Genomic DNA, 26,507 nt, shown 5'->3' with positions numbered 1-26,507 from the left:
CTGCAAAAAATATTAACCAGCACTTGGAGGCGAGCGGAGCCAGCCTGAGCGGACAGAAAAGAGAGACTCACCTCCCTTGTCCCCCCTCCTCGTGGCTCTGCTGCTTCCCAAGGAAGACAAAAAGCCCGGCAGAGTAGCGAAATTCAAAACAGGGAGGAAAACGCTGGTTTTTTTTTTCCCGGCTCAGTGCCCAGCAGAGAACAAACAGCCCAGCTGGAGCCGGGGGGACTCGCAGCCTCCCGGGCTGGCTCGGCGCTGGCTGGTGCCGTCAGCTGGATGCCAGAGAGCAAACACGGTGAGGAAAGGCACCATCTGACCCTCCTGCTGCAGTTCCCAGCGGCTCCAGTCAAAGAACAGAGTTAAAATTAATTTACACCTCTCCTAAGCCAGACCTGAGAGCTCAAAGTGAAGGTGGCAACACCAAAAAAAAAAAAAGAAAAAAAATTGGAGTTGAGAAAAATAATGGTTTGATTTAGATCTCTAAACCTGAAGGTTTGTTGTTGCTTCAGCTCAGGGCTCAGCCCTGGAATTAGGGCCTGTTTGGGCAGGAGACAGAGGCTCTGCTGAAGAGCCTCATGCTGGTATCTCGGGGAAGCAGAAGTCGGGGTGGAGTCAGGGTTTGGCTGGTGGTTGGGAGGGATTGGGGTCCCAGCAGCATCATGGTCCTGCAGGCAGCATCACCCACCCCTGCAGAGCTCTGAGCAGCCATAGGATGGTTTGGGGGGGGCTTTAAGCATCTAACTTAAGTGGAAGAGCCCCTTTTCTGCTCCTCAGTTTAAGCCTGTGCTCTTCCCTGCTGAGCACATTGTGGTACCCAGTGTGTGTCCAAACTCCCCCAGTTTGGGAAAGGTTTGAACAGGACCCAAGGGGTTCACTCATTCCAGCTTTATCCCCTCTCCAGCAGCATTTCCCCTCCTTCTCCCAAAGACAAAACCTGTTTCTCAGTTTTACAGAGAGAGCAGGCTTCTCTGGGGACTAAATTGCTCAGAATAACCACAGAGCTGCAAACAAGTCTAAACTCCTGTTTGCAGTGGGGTGTTTCTGTTTGACAGGCCAGAACCATTTCCAAACTATAAATATGACCTTTGGGTTAGACCAGACCTAGAATAATACAAGCCCAAGACCAATTCAGCAGTCTGAGCCCTTCACCAAGCTCAGGATGGACAGTGAGGAAAGTGGCAGTTCCTGCAGCCCCTCAGAGCCCTGATGTGACCCCAGAGCAGGAATGAGGGGGGTTGTTTTTTGGGATGGTCAGTCCAGTGTGGAGGGAGCCTGCACAGTTCCATCTCCCCCCTCTAATTTTTAGGTTAATTCTAAAATGAAGCAGCGCAGTGGTTCAGGCGCCAGCTGGAGTTTTCTAGGTCACAGGAATCGTGGTTAATGCAGGGCTGAGCCAGCCAGGCGTGCTGCAGGCTGTCAACACTGCCTCTGCCACCCCACTCCTCATCCTCAGCAGAGCTCTGGGCTCAGCTTTGCCCCACAACCTCAGTCTGGGCTTGGGAAACACCAAAAGCACCCAGATCCCACAGAGTCCTGCTGGGCAGAGCTGTTCTGAGCTCTCCTCTTGGCCACCCCCTGCCTCAGTTTCCCCACCCTGATGGCACAGTGGTTTAGACCCTGGTTTTGGGATGCCCTGGGCTGGGTGAATTGACCCCCAGAGTGGCAGAGAGAGGTAGCCACGCTCTGGCTGGTGGCCACAGGGCTGGAGGGGCAGCCCCAGGGCCAGGGTAGGTGGCTGTGACACTGTGACAGGAGCAGGAGCCAGCAAACACAGCCACCCCCACACTGTGTTTGCTCAGAGCCCGGCTCATGGTGGGGATTTTGTCAGCAGCTGCTCTTGCTGGGGGAAAAAATCAGAATAATAAATAAGACTCCACTCCTGGTGTGTCCCCCCTGTCCTGGGACAGGCCAGGGGCTGTGCAGGGCTGGAGCCAGCTGTGCTGGCCGTGGCTGGGATTTATTCTCCTGTTAATGCCCCTGGAACGCTGCTCCTGCTCTGGTTACTGCACCTGGCTGTGGCTGGGCTCTCTGGATCAATGCCCCATTTATTCCTGAGCTGTCAGACCCTGCAATGGAGCAACCCCCAGGAGAGGATTTTGGCACAAAGCTGAGAAAAGCCACTGTGGAGCACTCAGCTGCCAGCTCCAGGCACTCCCCGTGGGCTCCATGTCCCCAGCCCTGGGCTGGCAGGGATGTCCCCAGAGGCAGGACAGGATTGGAACAGATTTCTGCACTGCCCAGCTCTTGGTTTCAGGCTCCTGGGGCTGCATTTGGCAGCCCAGCTGTGCCACAGCCACTCCACCCACCCAGGGCCAGGCTGAGCCTCAGCACCAGCAGGGGAGGGCCCAGGCTCCAAAACCTGGAATTTCACAGTGGTGAATGTTGGAAAGATTCCCTTAGACCAAACAGCCACGAGGAAAGAGCTTATCCCAGGCAGAGTCAGCACCTGGAGCAAGGTTCCATACCTGGCTGGGCAGCACCTTCCCAAACCAGCATCCAAAATTCAGCACCCAGCTCACATCCTGATTATCTGAGTAAAACCCCTCTGGTCATTGCTACATCCCCTTCCAGCTCATCCTGGGAAAAGTGAAGCACTGGGGGCTCCAGGGTGGAAAAAATGAATATTCTTAATTAAATGACACAGCATCTCACAGGGACATCACATCCCTGCTCAAGGGGAAGCCTCTTGAACATCTCAGGGTTTTTTTAACCAGCTGTGCAACTTATTTATTGCTCTGGAAAACGCTGCTGCCTGCAGGGCCAGGTGGGGTTCTGGAATATGATATTCAGGAGTGACTACAGGCCGTGGAAAATCAGCTTCTTTCGTTCACCCTGCAGGGGTTCAGCTCGGAAAAGGAGTGACAGGAAAGCTCCTGGATGGGACAACTGCTTGAGTGGCAGCTGCTCCAGGAATGAGAAAGAACCCGACAGGCACCGCAGGAGGGATCTATTCCAGATTTTGGAGGGGTAAAAACACTTACTGTTCATGCCAGGAATTGGGAAGGATCCACCCCTGGGAACACCCATCTTCCCTGGATGGGCCAAGCCACCCCTGAGCCCCAGTGCAGCCAAGGGGGTTTTAGTGACAATGACCCTGACACGATCCTGACCCCCTGGCACATTAAAAACCATGGCTGGAAAAAGAAAACCTATCAGCAAAATTACACTTTATTTTTGTTGGGGTTTTGTTTTTCTGTTGGGGAATTTAATTTGATGAATTGTAACTTTAAAAGGCCTGGAAAAACCACATGCAAAAGGGTTTCTAAGTAGCAGCTAAAAGTTTCTATTCCAGCATTACAAGCTATTCCAAATGATTTCCAATTTTCCCAGCTATAAACTATTCCATTAAACAAACAGTTTGATCTTTAAACTCCCTCCACCCTACCCCAGTTAGTGCAGTGCAAAGGAAAAACCCAAGGAATTTACATATTATTTTCCAACGTATCCCATTGCAATTCCGAATGATCCGCGATGAACTAAAATAATACATACAATTTTCTCGCCATCATCATCATCATCATAATAAAAAAAAAACATTTCCCTTTCTTATTCACAGATATATTTGTGGCAAATGGCTGAATAATTACTTACAAACAGAACAATCTCTTTTTAACAAATTTCTTACACCAGTAAACACAAGAGGGAGAGCTCTCTGGGGTTAAGGGGGTTTGGCAGAGGGTGGGGGGGTCCCTTTTGGGGTGTAAAGGGACAGAGGTGCCCTGGTCCCTGTGACAGGCTGTGCTCTCCCAAGGTGATGCCCTGGCCACTTTACAAAATTGGCGACGTTGAACAGGAGGGGCTGTAAGGCTTTAGGGTCTGTGGCAGACCAGGAGCCACCAGGAGTTTGTGTGTCCCATCCACCCCGATGCCCCGTCAGCTCCAGCACAGCCCCTGGAATGGGAACGGGACCCTCTGCTCTGCACAGGAGCAGGGAATTGTCAGCTCCCTGCTGGCTGCTCCTCTCAGACTGAGTGTGGAGCTGGGCTGGGAGGGGTTAGCACCAAACAGTACCTTGGGAATGCCCTGAGCCCCCCCATGTCCCTGTCACCTCCCATCTGCACCCACCTCACACCCCTCCACGAATGGGGGCACTCCCAGAGCTCCAGGAGGAACAGGGAGCAAAGCAGGGTGGCCCTGGGCTTGTCACTGAGCAGCAGCATGTAATTCCCAAGTTAGCATCATTCCCTTGGCCTTGGGAGCTCCAAACTCTCCCATTCCTTATCCCAAGCATGGTTCTGCTGCTCCATGATAGGGACTGAGGGCAGCAGCACTGCTCACACACCCAACACTGGCACCTCCCAGGCTTGCAGCAGGATCCCACACCAGGAACACGAGGCTGGCACACCACAAACCAGGGGAACAACGTCAGGGCATGGAAGCACCAGCTCAAAATGCCACACATTCAGAGAGGCAGCTCGTGGGGCTCAGCTATAGGGAAGTTGTTCCCTGTCGTGCCCCCACAGGTGTATTTTGTTCATATTTGCACTTTGGGAAGGGCAGACTCGGACTGAGGGTGCTCAGGACACAGTGGGAACGTCACAACACACGGACCTTGGACAGCAGCAGCAGGAACAGCCTGTGGGAGGAAGACCAGGGGGCAACACTGCCAGCCCCCAAAAGTGCACACAGCTGGGAACAGGAGATCACAGCTCAGGGACAGGATTCAGGACTTGATACCGTAGCCCTTGTTCAGGTGAGTTCACCCTGAGCTTATGAGGTGGGATTTGTCACATCTGTAAGGAAAAACAGCCTGGCTTGGGGGGTCCTGTTGCCAGCAAGGGGAGGACAGACTCAGGGACTCATCCTCTGCATGTACCTGGTGCCTTGGAGGCCTCTGAAACCCTCATGTGGAGCACATCTCCAGTCCTGCAATGCCCCCAGACCTCCTGCTCACCAGTGGGACCAGTCTGCTCTCTGGGTACCCCCCTGCCCACAGCAAGGCTGGTGGGACTGAGGTGACGGGAAAGAAAATGGGCCTTTTGGGAGTGCCAGAACGGCTCCTTCCCCTCCTGGCTGACCTGAAGGTCCACTTCCAGCCTACATCTGAGGGTCAGAATGGTCACAACCCTCTCCTCCTCACCCTGCCCCTCGCCCTGGCCACAGCACGGTGCTGCCCATGGCTGCCAGGGCCACTGCCAAAATCCTGCCCTGTGCCCCGCGTTGTCTCCTTGGGGAACCCCCCAAAATTCTCACCCAGGCACAAAACCTTTGGCCTCACCCTCCCACCACCATCCCCCGGGGTGGCTTTTAAAACCCCCTGACAGCAGAGGGGTGCAGCACCCCCAGCCCCGTGGGCCCCCCAGAGTCTCTGAGCTCTGTCCATGCAGGGGGAGCGTGGCTCTCCCGGGGGTCTCCCACAGCCGCTCCGCTGGCGCCATCCCAAATCTTCTGTACACGGAACGGGGGCAGCCTGGGCCGACAGGGGAACGTGAGGGGGCTGCAAGGGGCAGTCCTGGGAGGTGTCCAGCACGGGGACAAGTGTGCTCGGGCTGCAGCTGCTGGCTCCGGGCGCTCGGACGACTTCCAGCGGCCATGGCCGCGGTCACTGCACGCCCTCCTCCTCCACGTACGTCGAGGGAAACCAGCCCACCTGTGGGGGGACAGCAGTGGTGAGCTGGGGGCTGGGGAGCTCGGGGGGAACAGCACAAAGCCTGCTGGAGTTCAAGGGTTTGGATGCACACAGGGTGGGATTGTTGGGGTGTGCTGTGTAGGACAGGAGTTGGACACTGTGATCATTGTGGGGCACTTCCAGCTCTGTTTTATAAAGGAGCTCCTGTCCTGTTACTGGGTTTATTCCCCTTCCAATAAGTGCTGTTCCCAGTCCTGGATGTGCCAGATCCTGGTGGTGTGAGCCATCATCCTAATTTGTGATGGAGCTAACTCCTGTACATCACCTTGGACATGCTGCCTGCAAGGGATCAGGGCAGCCAGAATCTGCCTGCAGTGCTACAAAATCTGTGGGACACCAGGTCAAGCCACCAGGCTGCTGGTTTTCCCAGGATGCTGAGCCTTGCCCCTGCAGAGCCTGCAGACATCCCCCACAGGGCAGGTTTAGGGAAGATCAGAGTGCAGCCCTGGTTCTGTGCCTGAGATATTTTGATTTTCTGAAATTCTTTTCCCAGGGAATTTTCTGTAAACTGGAGAAATGTTTTTGTAACTGTAACTCTGTTATTCATTCCTTTTCCTAGGAGGGACTTCTCCTTGATGTCCCTCTGCTCTGACCAATGTGGGTGAAGAAGTTTGTCTTTGTTTCACCAATCAAATTGGTCTGTGTGAAATAGTATAAAAGGGAGACACATCCCAAAAATAAAGGAGTCATTTTCAGCCTTCTGAAGCTCAAAGTCTGTGTTGTTGTGGTGTAAAACAGCATCAATCAGACCCTCTCACCATGTCCACCTATGTGCCCTGGATATCACTGTCACAAAACACCAAATGGCCACACAAAGGGGGCTCTCATAGGGTGACAGCCCACCCAAAACCCAGGAGAGAGTGAGAGGGAACAGGACACACCCCTTCCCTTTGCCACCCTGACAGCAGGGAGGATATCCCGCTGCAGGAACAGGGCAGGAATTTCTCTGGAGGCACTCACCCTTCCATTGGTCTCCCCCTTCCACCATCCCTGGTCCCCTCCAATCCTGCTGTAGATCTTCACCACGTCCCCCTCCCGCAGCGACAGCTCCCGCATGTCCCGCGCCGCAAAGTTGTACCGTGCCACGGCCGTGCCTATGACCCGGGGGGTGAACACTGCCAGGGACAAAGCACAGAGGGTCAGCAGCAGCCTCCAAATCTGGCTGAAGCCTGGGGAAAGCTTGAAGAAGTTCAACCTGGGTTTTCCACCATGGCAGAGAGAGCTGGAGCCACTCAGATGGAGGGGGTGGTGTTGGAACCAACGAGTATTGAGAATTTTAGGTGCCTGTGCTGATTCCCAAACACTGCATTGGACCGGAGGCCATTGAGAAGGCTTCCAAAATTGAGTGACAGCACTGGGATTGTGGGTGTGGAGTTTGGATAGAAGTGTGTGATATCACAGGGTGCAAAACTTAGAGTTTAAGGGTTTAGAATATAGTAAAATATATATAAAGGAAGATGGAGTTTTTAGGGCATAGGCTGAGTCCTTCTTTTTCACCTTCTCCTTCATGGGTCTGGGTGGTGTTTTGTAAATGGGTAGAAAAGTCCTCATTGTGGGCCACAGGTTGTTGGTTATTGGGTTAAAAGTAAAAATAATTTAGGTGTCATTTCTCAATTGGACAATGTATCCTTAAAAGGCCTTGTAGAGAGATAGAGACAGAGCCATTTTTCACTTTGTTAGCTGGAACTCACAGCTTGTGAGACTGTAACATAGATAAGAATTAAAAACATCTAAATCTGAACATGAAATACTGTCTTTAGCATTTAATCCTGAATCTAGCAGAAAAAGAAGATAGAAAAGCAACAGGGTGGCATCACCTGAGGGGCTCAGCCCTGAACAGGTGGGGTGGTCAGTGTTAAACTGGGTTCCTGCTGGGCCTTGAAGGGTTCTGTAGGCTTGGGAAGCCCCTCTCTGCTGGTCAGGGGCTTGGTGGGGATCACTGGGGTGAAGGGCACTTTTGTGAGGTGGTAAAAGAAAGGATTTAATAGGATTACACAACAATTAATGAAGAAATCATGGGAAAATCCTGTTCAGCTTTCAGCCTCGGGTCTGGCTGCCACACAGCTCCCAGCACGTGATGGAACCACTTGGTAAATAAATCAACATGGATTTCAGCTACTTCAAAACCAGTTATTGGGAATGGATTCTCTTAGAGGTGTTGAGCGAATCCTATGTGCTTGGCTGTCGCCCTGATTTTTTCAGCCTTCTGATGTTTTACATTTTTGTACTGGAGTTCTCACACATCATAACATAAACAAAAAATGTTTTGAAAACTGTACATTCCTTCCTGGAGGAAGGACAAATTGATGGACTTCTAGTTTGACCAGTGGGGTCAAAGAGGTGTCAACCTCGTCCTCCAATCCCTGATCAAACTCCAAAGACTATCTAAGTCAAAATCCCAAATAAACTTCCTTCTTTTTCACTCTCACAATCTGACCAAGTGAGTGTGGACCTTTCTAGCGACATTTGGCCATGAGGAGGAGCCAGCTCCTAACCTGGAACCTCCCTGCTCCTGTCCCTGCCAGGCACCAACCTTGGGAACTTGGTCCCAAATGGTGCCAAACCCCAACACTGACCAGCACCTTGAAATGAGGAGATGACCCCAGGAGCCACATCAGGAGCCAACCTCTGCCAGCACAGCCCCAGCCCCACGGATCTCCATCACTTCAGGCAGGGGATGATGCTCAGGGGAAGCACAGGGAGGGGGAAGGCAGGGGCAGCACTCAGCACTCCTGCCCCAAGGTCTGGGCACGGGGAAAAAGGCTGGAGAACAACACTGGAGGGATGGGATGGGCAGAGGAGGAGAAAAATGCACTTTCTCTGAAGTTTAAAAAATTGAAATAAACACTCTTGAGGGAATGCTGTGTTTTCACTCCCCTCCTTCTCCCAGGATTTCCAAGGGTTGATTTCAGCTCTAGAAGTGTGCAAACCAAGGTTGAACGGAGTTTGAGGGAAAGCTTTGCCCAGGTTTTCAGCTCTTGGGGTGGACGGAGATGAGGATGGCGATGGAGATGGTTTGGACCCACAATGTGCAATCACTGGAGGGTTTGTCCATCCTGGCCAGGCAGCCAGGCTGGAGAATGGACAGAAATCATGGCAGCTTTGAGCTCTTTCATCAAGAGCTTGCTCAGAGCCCCTTGCTACACAGATCACTTCCTGCAACACTTTCTGTGCAGTTAAAGAATCTCAAAATCCCAGATTTACACATGAAAAGTTAAATGTTCTTCCCAAACATGGCACCAAGGAAGGCACATGTGGCTTTGCCAGTGATTTTCTCTATCCAGCCTAAAGGAGAGATTGAAAGATAAAAACTTCAGTGGGAAGAAAATCTGGCAGGATTTTGCTCTGATCATTTGCTATGATCTGTTATCTGGGAGGATAACACCAGCCTGGGATGGCTGGGGCACCACTGCAGGGACACTGAGCCCCAAAACACACCTGACAGCTCAGGTGTGCCCCTGTCCCCTCAGCAAGGGGCTCCTGAGCAGGCTCAGACAGCAGAGCTCAAACCCTGCAGGACACTGGGATGTTCTCCTGAGGACAAGGAGGATCAGGAGGGACAGGGTGTGATGCTGATGCTCGTTGGGTGAGACACACGGGATAAGCAGGTCGAGCTTGAAGTACATCATGAGATCCCAAAGTGCTACATACACTTTTTGGGGGGTTTTTGGTTAATTTTAGCCCCTTTTCTCAAACAGCAACAAATTCATCTCCTCCCTGCCTTGATTTTGGGGAGAGGGGTGGGAGCACATTTTGCTGCCAACCAAGCCATGGTTAATTAACTTAATTAACTTATTTCCCAAGGCAGCACTGGGGTCCCCCTGAACTGCCTGTGGGGATGGAGGGACAGGGGGGACCCTGCAGGTCCCACTGGTGATGGCTTTCAAGCTGGGGATGGTGGCAGGTCTCTCCAGCAGGGAGAGGCACTGGTACCTGACCAGAAGGGACTGGAGGAGCTCTGAGAAGAAAAGTTGAGGCCCTGAGGACTGAGAAAAGAAAAGTTGTAGGAAGCGCAGGAGGCTGCAAAGAGGTTAGAGAGAAACAGAAAGAGGCAGAACACGCATTAAAAAGGAAATTAAAATAAAATATAGTAAGGCACAATGCTTTAAAAGCTGATGGAAGGATACAGGGAAAAGCATGCAGAGGGTCTTGTGCAGGGGCTCGGAGCTGGGACAGCTGAGAAAAGGTCTGGCCACAGCCCCGCAGCCATTAGGGGCTCAAAATTCATCCTAGGGTTGTATTTAATGCAAAAAGACATTTAACTAACTTTTTTAACCCATCTTCCTTTGATATTCTTTTCTAAATATACCATGGAGAAAAATATTTTAAAGTTATTTTTCCCCACCAAGCAGTTAGTTCTGCACTTAGGCTTTTAGACAAAACAACATCTTGCATTATTGCACTTTTTTCTTCCCGTCTATTTTGATTTTTCCCTTTTTTTTTCTTTTTAGACACAGACTTACCCTTTCACCCACCACCTCCATTAAAGGAGTCCCACTGGGATTCAAACCACCACAAGTCACATTGGATCAAAAAAATCTTCTGTGGGTGGGAAAACCAGGATAAATCCCACAAAGTGAACATCACATCCCTGCTCCCAGCCAGAGGGTGGGCAAACCACAGGGTGAAAAACCACAGGAGGGGAACCAGCCTGTCCCAGCAAAAACTGTCCCTCCAGAGAGCAGCAGTGCCAGAGAGCCCAGATCCCCCTGATCCCAACACCTCCCATGGGACTCATCCTGAAAACACCACCAGCCCAGAAGAACTTATCTGCAAACTGAGGAACTCAAGCCCTACAGTGAAGCTGCAAATTCCTTCATCCACTGCTCCTACAGCTGGCTGGGAGGGGCAGGTTTTCCATGACACCTGAGCTGGGCTTTACCTGGGGAGCGGGTGAAGGTCCTGGAGGTAGAGCGCTCCCGGGATTTGTAGGGATATTTCAGGGTCGTGTCCAGCTGCTTGAAGCTCTCCTTCAGAGAGTGGCTCTGGTAGTACTCAACCAGCTCCTGGGAAGGAAGGAGAGGCACCTGGCTGTCTCTGCCAGCCTCTGCCTGGCTTGCAGGGACAGTGCTCCAAGGGGGAACAAAAACCCACCAGCAAGCTTTCGAACTTCTTGGCTTCCGTGATGTGAATCCAGTTGTCCTTCTCCACCACCTTGATGTGCTTCACCTCCTCATTGAACCTGCCAGCGACAGCAAAGGCACTCATAAAAAACACAGCCACGTGCTCCAGCCCTGACTCGTCCTCTGTGAGTGAGAAAAATTGAATTATTAAATTCCTAAATGGGGAATGACTCACTTGATGCTGATGGCAAAGCGCTCGGCCTCAGCCGGCCGCTCGCGGATCAGGTAGGTGCCGCTGACGTGAGACTTGAGCAGGTTGTCTGTCTGGTGCCTCTCCATGTTCCCTGCAAACCTGAGCCCAGAAGGTGATTAGTTAATTTAATTCATTAAAATGAACTCGTGCCTTTAAACAGGCACCTTTTGGATGAAAAGAGACATCTTTTTTAAAAGGCATGAAGGTTGGAAGGCAGGTGGGGAAACTGCCTGCAATATCCTGAGCGAGAAGGAAAGTGCCCTGAGATACACAAGAAGCTGCTGAGCCACTGAACCACACAGAGAGTGGCCTCTTCCCTTTGAAGTACCTGACACCTGGAAAAACCCACTAATTGGGAATCATTCTCCAGGTTAATGAGGCCTCAGCAAGAGCTGGAGAGTGGGGATAATTTATATCCATGAATTTGTAAACCTGGCTGGAGTTGGAGAGAAGGAGCAGCAGGCAAAGCCAAGCACAGCCTCTCCGGCCAAGGCAGGAGTTGCCTCCTTCCTCCCACAATCATTTTCTGGGCACAGAAAATGGGAAGAGAAACCAGCATCTCTCTTTTTGCCTCTGACTCTCTCCATCAGTGAAGAAATCCCCACAGAAGCACCCAAACACCACCGTGGCACTGCTCCAGGGCCACAGAGAAAAACAGGCACTGCTGGTTCTGCCTTTGGAATTCCTGACTGGAGTGGATTCCTGAGCAAGGAACAAGCACAAGGCAAAGCTTTTTGGTTTCTGGTACTCACCACGGGTACGCTGTGTAGTTGATCTCCCGCGAGGGTGGCCGGCTGTTGGGGGGCTGCAAATTGAGAATTGCTCATTAGTGAAGGACCTGAGCAGCTCTTCAGGCTGGGGAATCACTTGTGGGATGCTCCTCTCCACGGGAGCCTTCCCTCTGCCAAGCCAGCCCTGGATTCTGGGCTCGGGCAGAGGAGGGCAGTGTTGCAGCTGAGCATTTCGCTCTCAGCTCCCAGCTGGGATGAGCAGGCTGTGTTTGTTCATTTACCTGAGTGGTTTTTAATTGGGAAGCAGCTGACAACATTACAGCAAGCGGCTAGAAGCAATTAAAATAAACCAAAAGCATGTTTTTCTGCACTGGGGCCTGATCTGGAGCACTCTGCTCCTCAGTCAGCCCTGCAGAGAAGGAACAGAGCTGGATCTGATGATGCCAACCCCAACCTTGGGAATGGGGCTGGGACTGCCCTGTCCTGACACCTGCAACCATGGGATGGGGGATCCACCTCCCCTGTGAGGCAGAAGCCTCACTGAAATTCCAGAGAAGGACTGAGGTCTCCAGGAGACAAGTGACAGGGACAACCTCACCACCTGCAGCCCCCTGGCACTCCCAGCTCCATCTCCTGTCTGGCACTTACCCTGGCATCCACGGGGCAGGGTTTCACCGAGGAGCTGGGGAAATAACCCGACTTCTTCGTCTGCAGCAGCCTCCCCTGCAAAGCCAAGCTGGGCATCAGACTGGGTTGTGCACTGGGGGCACTGGGGACACAGAGGGGTGCCCCAAACTGCCTCCCAAGCCCTGAGCCCAACCCCTGCACCAGGAAAGGCCACAGATAAAAGGGAAGTCGCTGGTTTAAAAGTTTCCAGGAGTTTCCCAAGAGGAATGACCCCTCACCTCCCACCATGGCGAGTCGGGGTCCCCCCTCAGCAGCTCAATCACATCCCCAATTTGGAAGGTCAGCACTGGCTTCCCAGGAGGGGCTGGGTTTCCATGGTAATTCTGCACTGCCACCATTTTAGGACCTGGTAGAGAAGCAAAACAGTTTCACAACCCAAAAAACCCCAAACAAACCCACCCCTCCCAAAGCCTGTCACTCCTTATCCCCTGACACAGCACAGCAGGCAGGATTTAGGGGCAGGAAACATGAAAGCAGAAAGGAATGGTGTCCACAGTGAGTGTTCTTGGCTCCTGCAGTTACATGCATGACTGAGTTCCCCTGAGCAAAAATAAACCTGGAAAGGACCCAGCCAAGCTGAAGCTCCAGCTCCCAGCCCTGCACCTGGATTTGAGCCTCATTGAGGCAGAACAGCTCCTGGCCAGCACCAAGGCCTGCCAGGCTCAGCAGTGACACCACAAAAGGGACCAGTGAGCACTCAGCTCATTCTGAATATCGCCTGGACCTGGGACTCAAACACCCCTGAAGCTCCCAGGCAAAGTCCACTTGTCTCGCCAACAACTGCACATTAAATAAACTTCCCCCCCTGCACCAAACCCACAGTGTTTATCCTCAAAATGCCTCCCCACCTCTGCCTCTCCCCTCCCAGCAAGAGCACTCTGTGCTTGTTTTTTTTTTTTAAACCACAAACTTGATTCAGGTTTCTTTTTTGCCAGGCTTGGCTTTCCTTCCATCACAAATAGCACAAAAACAAATTGTTCTTTTGTTCTTCTCCTTTGAGCCAGAGCAGGGGCAGGGCAGTCCCAGAGCTCTGTCCAGGCAAGTTTTAAACACAGGAAGATAAAAGTTATTGCAGTAACCTTTGTGACTGACCCTCATGAGAGGCCCTGAGCACACTGGACATGCCAGCAGGAGGATGATCCTCATCAGCAACAAATCTCCCTGCCAGAACACGCCTGGTCTGCCCTGAAGGTGGATTTGGAACCAGGATCTTGTGCCAGGCTCTCCTTGGTCACTGGTGGGATGGGCAGAAGCTTTACTGGCCAGGGACACGAGGGAACTCAAAAAATGATGTGGCAGCAGGGACAGGAGACTCTCCAGTGCCCCATCGCTGGCCAGGAGGGTGCACAGGACCCTTCTGCAGGGACTGAAGCTCTTTGCTGGTTTTGGAAAGATCCTCCCCCTCCCACAACCTCTCCCTGCCCTCCTGTCACACAGCAATGCCATTACCAGGTCCTGCACCCAGTGAATCCTGCAAAGAAAAGAGGAAAAAAGAGGCTCAGTGAGGACACATCAGCCTCAGTTCTCCCCACCAGCACCCACCTGAGGCCACAGGGATGAGAAAACCCCTCCCCAAATCTCCCTGGTAACCCCCAGCCCATGGTGCTCACCCCAGCTGGGTGCTGGCACCTCCTGAGGGTTCTGGTGTGTTTAAACTGGGCCAGTTTCAGGCTGGAGAGGAGGCCACTGGTCCCCAGTCCTGTCCCACTGAGAGCCCTGGGACCCCTCTGAGGCCAGGGCTGCCCCTTCCCATGGACTCGACAAGGACACAGGGGGGTGAGAAAAAGGAAAAACCACGCACCTGCTCTGCTGAAGAACCTGCAAGAGAAATGGAGGGATAAGGGGTTAATTCAACAGGCAACAAACCCCATTTTCTGTTCCTCTTGATGCTCTGAGTATGAACAAACCAGCCCAAAGCAGAGCTGGGGTCACTTGAGTCGCTTCTCTGCTCCAGGAGGGCAAGACCTAGGGAGTGACTGCAGCCAGGCAGGGGCATTTCCTCACTGCAACAAAGTTCTGCAATTTTCTCTCTTCCTCCCTCCACTCCCCACCCAAAACCTCTCCAAAGCCACCCTGTGACAGCCCCTGGAGCATCACCAGGGTTCTGTCCTAGGTGAGCATAGGTGAGTCCCAGCTTTGCCCAGTTTAGACCAAGGACACGAATTTTTGCTGCTCTTTGGGGCATTTGGGGTCCAGATAGGAGCTCTCTCCTCATCAGGAATGTTCTCCCTGCTGCAGACCCTCCTGATCTCACTGTTAAATGATGAAGAACTGATCCTCTCTCTTAAACCCTGGAGCATCCCATCCCCTGTACAGAGCTGCTGTGATTCTCTGCTATCCCTGGGATGCAGCTCTTTGTTTTTGGAGAATTTTGGCTGCTTTGTTTGTATTTTAAACCACTAGAAAACGTCAGTTTCAGCCCTGGCAGGTGGGTGGGAGCATACTTGTATTTTTTTATGTATTAACAAACATCAGTGCTTTATAGAATAAATTTCTCAGATTATTCATGTGCTTGTGAAATAACTCACCCATCTTGCAGGGAGGAATAATCTCCAAGCACTCCTTGTGAGCACCTGCTCCACATTTGGGACAAAGATAGCCCTGGTAGAAGGTTCCTCTGTGCCAAAAAAAAAGAGAAAAAAGTCAGAAAATCCTAATCCAGGCTCAGCTTTGAGGTTTTTGTGTCCAGGTTTTACTGCAGAATAGAGGGAAGGTTGTTGCTCACCTCAGGAACATCCTGCAGGCTTTGCAGTTGGTTGTCTTTTCAAATGTGTACATCTGGAAGTTGTGGTGGTTTGCATTGGCTTTCTCTGGCTTTATGTTGGACCTGAGAGAAAGGACCTGGGGGTTATCAGCCTGTCCCCAGGGGGCTGTTGGCAGTTCAGTCTGAGTTTGGACACCACACAGATTGTGAAAGGAGATCAGGGCTCGGTCGTGGAGAGAGGATTTTGCCCATTACCTTCCCCTGGGACAGGAGTCAGGGATTTGGCCTAAGCCAGCCACCAGCCCAAGCCTTGCTCTGCTCAGGACCAGCTCCTGCAGAACCACCCTCCCTCCTCATCCTCCTCCTGCTCCAGCCAGGGGCTTCCCCATGGCCCAGCACCAGGGGGAGGTCAGAGAATCACAGAAAGGATTGGGTTGGAAGGGACATTTAAAATCATCCCATTCCACCCCCTGCCAGGGGCAGGGACACCTTCCACTATCCCAGGTTGCTTCAAGCTTGTCCAGCCTGGCCTTGGACACTTCCAGGGATGGAGCAGCCCCAGCTTCTCTGGGCACCCTGTGCCAGGGCCTCCCCACCCTCAGAGGGAGGAATTCTTTCCCAAAATCCCATCTCAATTTCAGAGATAAAATCCAGTTTCAGAGGTGCTTTGGGGGGATGGTCAGAGAACAGTTCCCAGCTCCCTTTGCACAGTGACTCATCCATATGAGCTTCCCCAGCCTAGGTTTTGCTCTCAGAGCTGCTCTGCAGTGACCTGATGGCCCAAGACACTTTTCCCCCCATGCCTGCCAACTGCACCCGGGGCCAGAGCAGCCTCTCATGCTCACATGGCCATTTCAAACTGCTCCATCCACTTCCTCTTCATCTCCTCAGTCTTGCAGAAGAACTGGAAGCCCTGTTTCCCCTGGAGGTGGATCAGGTAGAAGCCATACGACCACTGCAGGAGGAAAAGAGAGCTGATCTCACAGCAAAGCACACCACAGCTCCACTCACACGCCTCAGCCACTGCTCTGAGCTCCTGTCCCTGCCCCTTGTGCTGAGCCACGGCCAGGGAACAGCAGGGGAGGAGGAAGGAGAGCTCCCTATTTCTCTAACACATCCCAGTTAATGATGCCTGGGCGCTGCTCACTTGGACCAAACTCGATTTCATGGTGGCAGATGAGAGAACCCAGATTCTTCTGCTCCACTGGATCCTCCCCAGCCATTCTGTCTGTGCCTGACAGCAAGTGACAGCCCAGGAGGAACATCTGACCTGCCCACTGCACATATGCTGGGCCTGTCTCATCAGCACACTGCACACAGACACACGACAGACAGCCAAGGGGGTTTGCTCTGCTTACCATTTTTCCGTGGGACTAGAAAGCATAGGAGAGCAAAGTGGAAATAGAGTTCATTAAAACACGAAGCCAGCAGCGTTCCCTCAGCAGCCAAGTGGCAGAATTGGCTGTTCTCACCCCAGTGTCCCTCATCCCATCTGCACCATGGCTCTCCCCATGGTGTGGAAGTGGGTTAAGCTAAAGGGGCTCTGAGCTAGGAGGTTTTTCCTCCATGGCTGCAGAGTGAGCATCAAACCACAGGAAAATCATGTTCTTGGTGTGCAAAGCTGCCTTTCCAGGCTTCTCCACCCTGCAGCTTGTGGGGGAAAGAACATCCCGGACCTTCCCTCCCTCCCTCCCTGCCCTCCTCTCCTGCCCAGCTGATGTTTGCTCCCTGACACTGGGCCAGAAAGCAGGGAGCAGCTTCCTCTCTCCTAACTCCAACCACTCCAGCCCCCTCAGGGCTGTTTTGCCAGGACACAGGTCAAGGATCCAGCCCAGCCCCACATTAATAAACATTTCCCAATGCTCTTTAAGGCTGCCCTGAAAGTTGAGCATTTATTTTCCAGCTTTTTTTTTTTCCTATTTTAAAAGGCTAATGGGAACATACTACCCTGAAACAGCTCCAAAATGCTCTCCAGAGCTAATCCTTGGTCCACCTACCTTCTTAATGTCCTTATTATTCATGGGGTCATCAGTCATCTTGTGGAAGAGCAGCTCAATAATTTCCTTCAGCTCATAATTGTATCCTTTCCTCTTGCAGACGATCACCACTTTGTCAAATAAAAATAAATACCTGCCCAAAAGCAAGCAAATAAACAAGCAACCCAGTCAAACACATCCTTAACAAAAATACAAGGGGAAGGATTTGGAAAGCTCTGAGGAGCTCCCCCAGCCAGAACTGTTTAATCCTTGTTCCCTGCTGTGATTTCACACTGATGCTGGGTTATGTCAGTGCAATTCCAGGCAGTAATTAAATAAATGAGCTCAAGGGGAATGGTTGTAGGTGAGTTTGGGGCTGTTGTGCTGGCACTCACCTGTCCTGCTTGGTGTGGTTCACTATAGAGCGCACCTTGAGCTCCCCGTCGATCTTGGGCCTCCCAAACTCCTCCAGCTTCACTTGCTGCAGGGAGGGAGCAAAGCAGGGCTCAGACCCACAGCCTGAAACGATGCTTTGGGCAGGTGGGAACCCAAAGCTGTCTGGATTGCACCCCCACAGCCCTGCCTGAGGCTGCCAAAACTCCTGGGAGCAGCACCACCCTCACCAAGGGCAGGGAGGATGCTCCAAGGGGAGCCTGGGCATGGACACAGTTCCAGGAAACCCCTGGAGCTCCAGCACTGGCAGCCCAGGGCAAGGCTCAGCAGTCAAAGCATCTTTGCAAACCCCTCCCCAGCTCCAATTTTTCAGAGGTTTTCACAATAATTAAGGATTTTTTGTTTCTGTAAAATAACCATCAATTAAAAGTTTATAATTTCCAAGTGAAGTCAAGGCTTAAAGCCCCCAAAGCCAGCACCCCTCCAGGTCTGCTGATGCACAGCAATGGGGCTGAGTGTTTGACACCTCTGGAGTCTGGGGGATGAGTTCTCCTTTAAAATACCTGGTTGAAAATTTTGGGGATTTGGAGCCCTTCTCCTCCCCTTTCAGTTCACCTCTGTACTCTTGAAAGCAAAAATAAACCCTCTTTTTAAATAGAAGCCAGATACCAGTTTGAGGAACTTTTGTGTCCTCCCTGATACACTAATAATGTGAGAAAAAGCTGAATTTTTAGGGTAACACCAACAGGAGAAGCCACCCCCCATCAATGCCAAAGCAGTTTTGTGATGGAGGATCTACCTCTGGACCACCAGCAAAACATGAGAGAGTGAACACATGGTGATCTTTCAGCACACCAGAATAAGCAGTAATTGCCAAAAAACCCCAAATATGTTAATAATAATCAAATTAAACTGGGTTTAAGAGGATTTTCCAGCTTACCAAGTTCTCTATAGAGCTCTGAAATTCACTTATTTTCTTCAAAGTCTCTTTGTCCCTCTTGACTTCATTGATGTACATGGCCAAGTCCTTAAAAAAAAAAAAGGTGAATTGTGATTTTTACTTCACCAGTATCTTACCCAGGAGAACAAACATGAGCCTGGCTCCCTGAATCCCCCAGGAATCTGAGCAGGACTCCACTGCAGCCTGGGACAGGTGAGGCTGTGGGTGCTCCCAGGGCTGAGCCAGGCAGGTGCTGCAGTGTTTTCCATTTCCCAGAAGATGGCAATGCACGAATCCATGGCAATGCATGAATCCATAGCAATGCAGGAGCCCATGGCAATGCAGGAATTCAGCTCAGCACAGCCATACCAAACCCCGAATTTTCATCCACCAAAGAGCAGGAACCATCCTTTCCACTGGAACAACTTCTTGCACCTTTCAGAGAGGATTTGCTGTGCCTGTTTGCTTCTTATCTGCCCCCTCCTTAACCTCAACAACAGCTCTTGTCAACTTGGATTAAATCTGAGCAGGGGATTTTTTTTAAGACGTCCCCCCCGGGTCAGACCTGGCTGAGCTCCCCAACACAAGGAGGGTTAATCACAGCCCATGATCACAGATCTACGTGACAATACTTGTAACATCACCAAGCCAGGGATGCTGATGAGAAATGACACAGCCAAAAGCTTTCTGAAGCAGGGAGACACAATCCCAGGGAGACACAATCCCAGGGAAACACAATCCCAGGATCAACCAGGACTCAAAACAACAGCGTGCAAATGTTGGCTGTGGAATTTCACTGGGAGCTGCCCTTCCCTCACCACCACTGGGAACTCAGTTCTGCATTCTCAGGCAGAGGGTTGGTACCTGCACCACAAAAACCCCACCACAAATGATGTTTTATTGGTGCAAATCCTGCCCTTGCCTTGCAAAAACCAACTATTCAAGCAAAATATAAGGGAGCAGAATCCCCTTGGGAATGTCAGTCCATCCACCCCCCTGCACAGCTCTTACCCCAGACAGCAGCAATGTCTGCTGCCTGCCAGCACAGCAGACAGCTAGGCTGGACTTGTGATGAAAGACATCACTTGGAAGTTAAGCCTTGGTTTACAGATCAATTAAAACCATAGTGAGTGGCTCCCAAAGCCCCCTGAGCCCAGCACGGTCAGAACTGCTCCCACACTCTCCTGGTGATGGGGAGGAGAAGAGAGAAACCTCCCTGATGGTTATCAATGTAAATGCTGAGTCTGCAGCAGAGCCAGAGCAAATACACATTTATTTTCCAGCAGTGGTGCTGGGTGATGAGGCCATGAGCGGGGTTTAACTGCTGTCACCAGGTCCAGCGTTCATCTGAGGCCACAGCAGCGGGCTGGGAATGTCCTTCAAACCACCTCAGCCCTGCACACACCAGCTCTGGATCCCTGGGCTGGCAGGGATAATGGCTGGAAAGGTCACCCAACTTATGTAAGTGGGAGGAAATGCAGCGGAGTTACAAAAGCTGCAGCTCCGAGGTGGAAAACAAAGTGACCGCAAGCACAGGGAGGGATCCTGAGGTGCTCCCCAGAGGAAAATCCTGGAGTTAATGAGCATCCTCAGCTTGTGCTGACAATGGATGTGCTGTGAATGTGTGTGTGGGGAGACATAGCCCAGGCAGAAAACATTTGGATGATTCTACAATTTGATTTTTTTTGTTGTTGTTTGCTGATGGCTGATGGTTTTTCTGAGATTTTGGGGGCTGAAGAAAGAAAAACTTGAAGCGAAGCAAACTGTTGATGCCAAAAGTCAATTGTTGACAACACGTCTTTCCTTTAATAAAATAAAATAAAATAGAATAAAATAAAATAGAATAAAATAAAATAAAATAAAATAAAATAAAATAAAATAAAATAAAAGTGGATTCAAGGATTCCCACCCAGCCCCTGGTTAACAGCACACAGGGAATGCTCCACACACACACACACACACACAGGCTCCCATCTCTGCCGTACTCCCTGACACCTCTGGAGCTCCTCCAAATCCTTCCCAGCAAAAAACCAAAAGCCAGATCTGGCACAGCCTCTGCACACACAACAGCACTCACGGGATTACTCTCAGCAAACCCCAGCTCCTCACACTGTGACAAGGGATCTGCTGTGAGGCCACCACACCAAATGGCAATCCAAATACACAGGTGTGGCCAAAAGGAGCACACCTTGCCTTCCCTCCAGCTGTACCTAGAGGGCTTTTCCCATCCAAATTTTTGTTTCACAGAGCAGAGGGATGCTGAGCTCTGCTGCACCCCAAACCCAGCACAGCCCCCTCCCCACCCTCCTGTACCTGCATGGCCTCCAGAGCCTCCTTCAGCTGCTGCTTCTCTGGCCGCTCTGAGGAATGGCTCAGCAGCTCCTAAGAAAGTAGAAATTAATTAAAAAAAAAAGAGTTTGGATGTGCCAGGAGAGATGCCCAGACGCTGATTGCACCAGACAGGGTCTGCCTGAGTGTTGGCAGGGAGGTGACAGGGAAGCCAGGAAGGTGGCAAGGATGTCAGGAAGGTGACAGGGATACCAGGGAGGTGACAGGGACACCAGAGAGGTGACAGGGATGCCAGGGAGGTGACAGGGATGCAGGCAGGTGGCAGGGATGCAGGGAGGTGGCAGGGACACCAGGGAGGTGGCAGGGACACCAGGGAGATGGCAGGGATGTCAGGAAGGTGGCAGGGATGCAGGGAGGTGGCAGAGACACCAGGGAGGTGGCAGGGACACCAGGGAGATGGCAGGGATGTCAGGAAGGTGGCAGGGATGCAGGGAGGTGGCAGGGAGGTGACAGGAATGTGGCAGGGATGCCAAGGAGGTGACAGGGATTCAGGGATACCCAGGCAGGCAGCTGTGGTTGCAGGACAGGGAACACACCAAGGGCTGGTGCTTGAGAGATCAGTTACACGGAGTTGATGGGAGGAATTTCACACATAATCAGATTATTTGCAAGCTTATTTTATATTCATTAAGTGCCTCTCGTGGCGGGCAAGTGCAGAATTACCCCGGGTCACCATACTTTAGGAGACAGCACAAATATTATGTTAAGTAGCCCTATTAATTATTTTATTTGAAGGGAAATAAAAATCCCAACCCTTGCTCTGCATTTGGCAATGATTCACCCCTCCAATGACAGAGGTGAAAGATGCTACAGCAGAGAGAGAAGGGCCAGTGCTGAAAATCTTACTTTTAACAGGAGATGATACTTCAAAACTCTTTGCATTGGAACCACCAGCAGATCTTGCAGTTTGAATTTCCCATCCTGGACCTTGAGCGTGCATTCCTAGGAAGGAGATCAATAAATCAGCAGTGAGAAAACATCGGCTTCCCACCTAAAGTCTCTGAAGTCTGGAGAATGTTTGTTGGGCCTCTGTAAACTCAGTTCTGATGCCCACAGACCTGTGGTCCTTGCAGCCACCCAGCCAGGGCTGGGTTCCCACCACAGAGCTTATCAAGGGATTAATGCCAGGGGCTGGACCTAAATTACAGCCACTGCCATGCAAATGAGCTACTCCAGCCTAATGAGATGCTGCTCGTTCCTCAGAGCTGGGGAAATGTCAAATGAAACCCATTTTCCTCCTCCTGGGCCAAGCTAATTCAGCTGACTTGTGGCTGGCACTGAGCATGCAGCCTGTGGCTCTGGACTGGCTGATGAGCATGAAGTCATTAAGATGAGCTAATTGTGGTGGCAGGAAGTTTTGCCACCATCACCTTCACCCATACCCGTGTCAGTGATGTGACTCTGCTGGCTGAGCTCCCCTGTGTGACCTGACAGAGCTGCCACCAGGGAGGGAGAGGCAGGAAAAGCACAGATGCTCCAGCCTTGGTGTGAGACCCAGAGAGCCCATTTTAAACAACCCCTAAATGCAGTTTTATCCCTAAGCTGGGTTCACAGAGGGAATCAAGGCACGTTTGTGGAGGGCGAGGTAACGTGTACAGACAGCCCGGCAAATTCCAATTAGCATCAAGAGCAAAGCAGGAATTAGAGCTGGGTAAAAACAGCAGCTCAAACAATGCATCCCTTCTGGGGCTCCTTTGATTCCCTTAATATGTGGATCAGCTCCTATTCACAGTGAAGGGGCCAGGGCAGGGATTCCTGGGGATTTGGGGATGTCCCCGATGCTGCCGAGGGCTTTGGAAAACCACACAGCTCCTGGTTTGGGGATGCTCAGGGGACTGCACAACTCAAAGAGCTCGTCCCAGCCAGTCCAACTCAAATAAAGTCACTGGTTTGTTTTAACTTGGATGAAACTGGGGAGGAAGGACAGGTCTGGTGAGGAGATAAGGGAAAAACGAGGGATGGGGACAGGATAACCCCCAGCTTTGCTTCCTCTGTGACAGCACAGACACACTCTCACACCTTTCCTCTCTCCTGGCAAACCAAACACTCCCCGGACACCATCCTGAGCTGCAGCAAGTCCTGCCCAAACCTGTGCCAAGGGGGTGGGGGGCAGCACTCAGCCCTCTGCCCACTCACCTCCACCTTCTGCCGGACGTCCTCCCGGTTGGCCAGGAGGTGGTTCAGGGTGTTTTGGGCATATTCCATGTGGCTGCAGTACTTGCCATAAATCAGCAGCCTGGAGAGGGAAAAATCACAGATTTAATTGGAGATCTTATGACTGAAACAGTTATAAGCTGTTAGAAAAGATCTATATAAATGTGTGTACAGCGAAAGGACGAGGCAAACAGCAATTCCCCCATTTAACTGCTTAGCAAAGGATAAACACTCTTTTATTGTGTGGCTTTTTGACATCTAAACTTTCAAGAGTTGAGCATTTAGAAGTTTCCAGAGCCCGTGAGGGTGATCGAGCTCATGGTGAGCAGAAGGGGCTGGGTGACCAGAGCAGAGGAGCCTGTTTTGGGAGGGTTAGATGAGGCAGTGGGATGAAATTCTCCCTTGTGAGGATGGTGAGGAACTGTCAGAAATTGCCCAGAGAATTTGTGGCTGACCTGGAAGTGTCCAAGGCCAGGTTGGACAGAGCTTGGAGCTACCTGGGACAGTGGAAGGTGTCCTTGCCCATGGCAGGGGGTGAAATGAGATGAATTTTAAGGTCCCTTCCAACCCAAACCATTCAGTGATGACTCCGTGTCACATTTTAGAATCATTCCTTCTTGAAAGAGCCACAGGGACCTCGAGATCAAGAGCCTGGGTAATTGGGAGAAGAACGTTGTCACAGCCTTTGGAAACACAGGGGAGCTCTGTATGGGCTATAAATTCCAACCTTGACAAAAGGGAGCAGTTTTGTGGTGGATTCCCCCTTTTCCCTCACTGCCCTCATTAATCCTGCCTGACAGGTTTGGGTTTTCTCCCCCTTCCCGGCCGTTCACTGTTCTGCTGCTGATAAGACACATCCTCCATCACAAACTGCAACTCATCCATTATTTGGGGGCCTCATCTCTCGATGGAGATGACCTGGGAGCCACTGACCCAGCGTTGCTCCATAAACATGGGACATTCACACCCTGCAGGGAAGTGAATAAAGAGATTTATGGAGCCACAGCCCCGGCAGAGCCACAGCCAGCAGAGATTATTCTTCTACCTTTCCCCCCTGACAACTTCTGCACAGGCACAATAATATCTACCTTGCCAGCATGGGGAGAGCTTCAAAAAGGCTTCAGGAGCATAAATTCAAACCTCTGGCTCACGGAGAAAGAGATTTACAAACTATTTCCTTCAAAAAAAGGGCCCCTGCAAAGGCAAGGAGCAATGCATCATTTTGCCAGAGTGTCTCCAAGGATGTGGAGGGAAGCAGGAGTGATTTGTCATGGGTAGATTTGATGGAGGAAGGTCTCTTATTCAGGGACCAAGTGGGGACTCTGGAGGCCCATGTTCCTTTCTTGGTGGGGCAACACTCTCTCCCCAGCGAGTTCACTTTCTCCTCCTCCTGCACTGAAATTCCCCTGGCTGTAGAACGTAAAATTCCAGACTTTCCTGATGTAGGAAAGGACTCTGCCTATTTACATCAGGTGGCTCCAAACTCTTCATCCCCAACAATCTGGTTTTAGGGCAAAACCCCCGCTTGAGGAGCAGTTTTCCACAGCACTGATGTCCCCAAATCCCCATGGACTGAAGAGAGCTTCAGATCCACGATCACCCCCTCACATCTCCTTTCCTCACATCTTTCCAAGGCTTTCAGATCCTTCAGGAAGTTGTTTACAAGCTCCCTTAGGAAGGGGGTCAGTTAATTCACCCATCTGCATGGAACTCACCAGCTCCAAGCCTTCTGCCAGCTCCCACCAGCACGTTAATGGAAGAAAACATTGATTTAATGGCTCAAAACCAAGCCGGGTGCTCCTGCACAGCCACAGCATCTCCCTGGGCAGCAGAGTCATCTCCACAACTCCTCCTGTGTCCCTTCCCTGCTCCCTGTGCCCACAGCTCTGCCCCAGGGCTGGCACTGGCATTGCACAGAGCTGAGCCAGGAATTAGGAGATCAAAATCACCTAAGTGGGTTTTAGGAGTATTTTCAAATTATTTGCATTCTTCTTTTGAAATTATTTTTTTTTTTTAATTTAACCCAGAAAAAAAAAATGCCCTTTGTAACGAGAGGCCCCGTGAATGATGGAAGATGTGACCTCACGGTGTGTTATTAATGCAGATGGTATTTCTGGAGTTATTGACTTCTGAATGGCATTTCTGTGTCTAGACACTGGTTTAATCACACTGAAATAACAGCCTGGCACCATTCCACAATGAATCACCCTTTGATTAGTATTAAGGATATTAAAGGCTTTTATCAACCTGATCTCTGCATGCTGGGGTGCTCCTGCCTGCAGCTGCCAAACCCCAGGATTGATTCTGCTTGTGAAAGAAACTTCCACATTTATGCATCGTGCAGGAGGTGCAGGATGAGCTCTGTGCCAAACATGAGATTCTTTGGGAGTGAGGAATCACTTTGATCTAAGCAGGGCCCAGTCTCTCTCCCCTGCACAGGAGCCACCCCACCACATCACAGCCCTCTGCTGCCTGCAGGAGACCACAAAAAAACCCCTGAAGGCCAGGGAGGTTTCACTCCATTCCAGCTCACCACCATCCATCTTCATCCCCTCAGATGTGTCCCCACAAACACATGGGATATTCAGTCTCCTACGGGGTGCTGAGCTCAAGAGAAAATCCAGGTGCAGCCAGGGGCTTGTAGGAACAAGGATCCCAGGGAGCCACAGGAATGGGGCTGGCTGGTGACAGGGGAGATGTCCCAGCCTCTGCTCTGGATGGATTTGGCTGGATTTGCTGCCCATGTCTGGGTGGGTTTATGTATCTCAGTTTCTCAGGAGGTTTTAACTCAGTTCTCACATCCTCAGGCACTCCTGGGGCTGTGGGAATGGGGCCAGGGGGATTTGTACCCCAACATCTCCCCCCTCTCTCTGAGCCATACAGACCCAGCCCTGAGGGATGTTTCAGCTGCCTGAGAGTGTTTTCCTGTAGGGGATGTAAACTTGGGCTGCTGTGAAAGGCATTTCTGGAATCACAGAATTATTAAGGTGGAAAAAACACTCTGAGCCTAACCACTAACCCAGCACTGCCACTGAACCATGTCCCTGAGCACCACAGCCACACAATTTTTGGACAATTCCAGGGATTGTGACCCCACCACTTCCCTGGGCAGGCAGTTCCAGTGCTTGACAACCCTCCCAGTGAAGAAATTTTCATTCTAAACCTCCCCTGGTGGAACCTGAGGCCATTTCCTCTTGTCCTGTTGTTACTTGGGAGAAAAGACAGACCCCACCTGGCTCCAACCTCCTTTCAGGCAGTAGCAGAGAGTGAGAAGGCAGAGAGTAACAAGAACTCTGTTTAAATCTCCAGAAATATTAACCCAAATCTGTTAAAAGTGGAGCTGCCTGTGGCCTGGAATCCCTTTACCTCTCTTTGAATTCCAGGAACACTTTTGCCAGGCTGCCTCCTCCAGACATCATCGACACATCGATGGCTCTCAGGAAACTGAAGTGCACTTTAATGAGGTCCTAAAACCAAGACAGTCAATACTTTAAACACATTCAAGGCAGGTGGGCAAACAGAGCCTAAGGAAATGCACATCCACTCCTTCATCAGGCAGGGTTCTCTCCTCTTTTAGGTGCTTGTAAAGAAAGTTGTTCTAGTGGGATGCAGCCTTCGTGTCCTGGAG

General features: G+C 51.3%; 1 protein-coding gene across 1 annotated transcript in view; it reads right to left on the bottom strand.

Annotated features, from left to right (window-relative positions):
- Positions 1 to 3,150: 3,150 nt before the first annotated feature.
- Positions 3,151 to 26,507, bottom strand: part of VAV2 (vav guanine nucleotide exchange factor 2) — a 133,490-nt gene continuing 110,133 nt past the window's right edge. The window contains exons 8-27 of the mRNA XM_083875701.1: positions 26,246 to 26,346; positions 22,862 to 22,961; positions 21,572 to 21,667; positions 20,690 to 20,758; positions 18,377 to 18,463; positions 17,439 to 17,524; positions 17,065 to 17,197; positions 15,913 to 16,022; positions 15,089 to 15,190; positions 14,892 to 14,980; positions 14,165 to 14,181; positions 13,813 to 13,834; positions 12,582 to 12,709; positions 12,325 to 12,399; positions 11,698 to 11,750; positions 10,928 to 11,044; positions 10,724 to 10,811; positions 10,512 to 10,635; positions 6,590 to 6,744; positions 3,151 to 5,590 (exon numbers count right to left, since the gene is read on the bottom strand). Coding sequence (XP_083731827.1) covers positions 5,543 to 5,590; positions 6,590 to 6,744; positions 10,512 to 10,635; positions 10,724 to 10,811; positions 10,928 to 11,044; positions 11,698 to 11,750; positions 12,325 to 12,399; positions 12,582 to 12,709; positions 13,813 to 13,834; positions 14,165 to 14,181; positions 14,892 to 14,980; positions 15,089 to 15,190; positions 15,913 to 16,022; positions 17,065 to 17,197; positions 17,439 to 17,524; positions 18,377 to 18,463; positions 20,690 to 20,758; positions 21,572 to 21,667; positions 22,862 to 22,961; positions 26,246 to 26,346 — 1,800 coding nt within the window. The 3' untranslated portion in view covers positions 3,151 to 5,542. The remainder of the gene's footprint in view (positions 5,591 to 6,589; positions 6,745 to 10,511; positions 10,636 to 10,723; positions 10,812 to 10,927; positions 11,045 to 11,697; positions 11,751 to 12,324; positions 12,400 to 12,581; positions 12,710 to 13,812; positions 13,835 to 14,164; positions 14,182 to 14,891; positions 14,981 to 15,088; positions 15,191 to 15,912; positions 16,023 to 17,064; positions 17,198 to 17,438; positions 17,525 to 18,376; positions 18,464 to 20,689; positions 20,759 to 21,571; positions 21,668 to 22,861; positions 22,962 to 26,245; positions 26,347 to 26,507) is intronic.

Source organism: Zosterops lateralis, assembly GCF_965231275.1.
Source record: "Zosterops lateralis genome assembly, chromosome: 20".
Lineage (NCBI taxonomy): Eukaryota > Metazoa > Chordata > Aves > Passeriformes > Zosteropidae > Zosterops > Zosterops lateralis.
The sequence above is the reverse complement of the archived record's forward strand: the minus strand, read 5'-3'. Positions and strand labels throughout refer to the sequence as shown.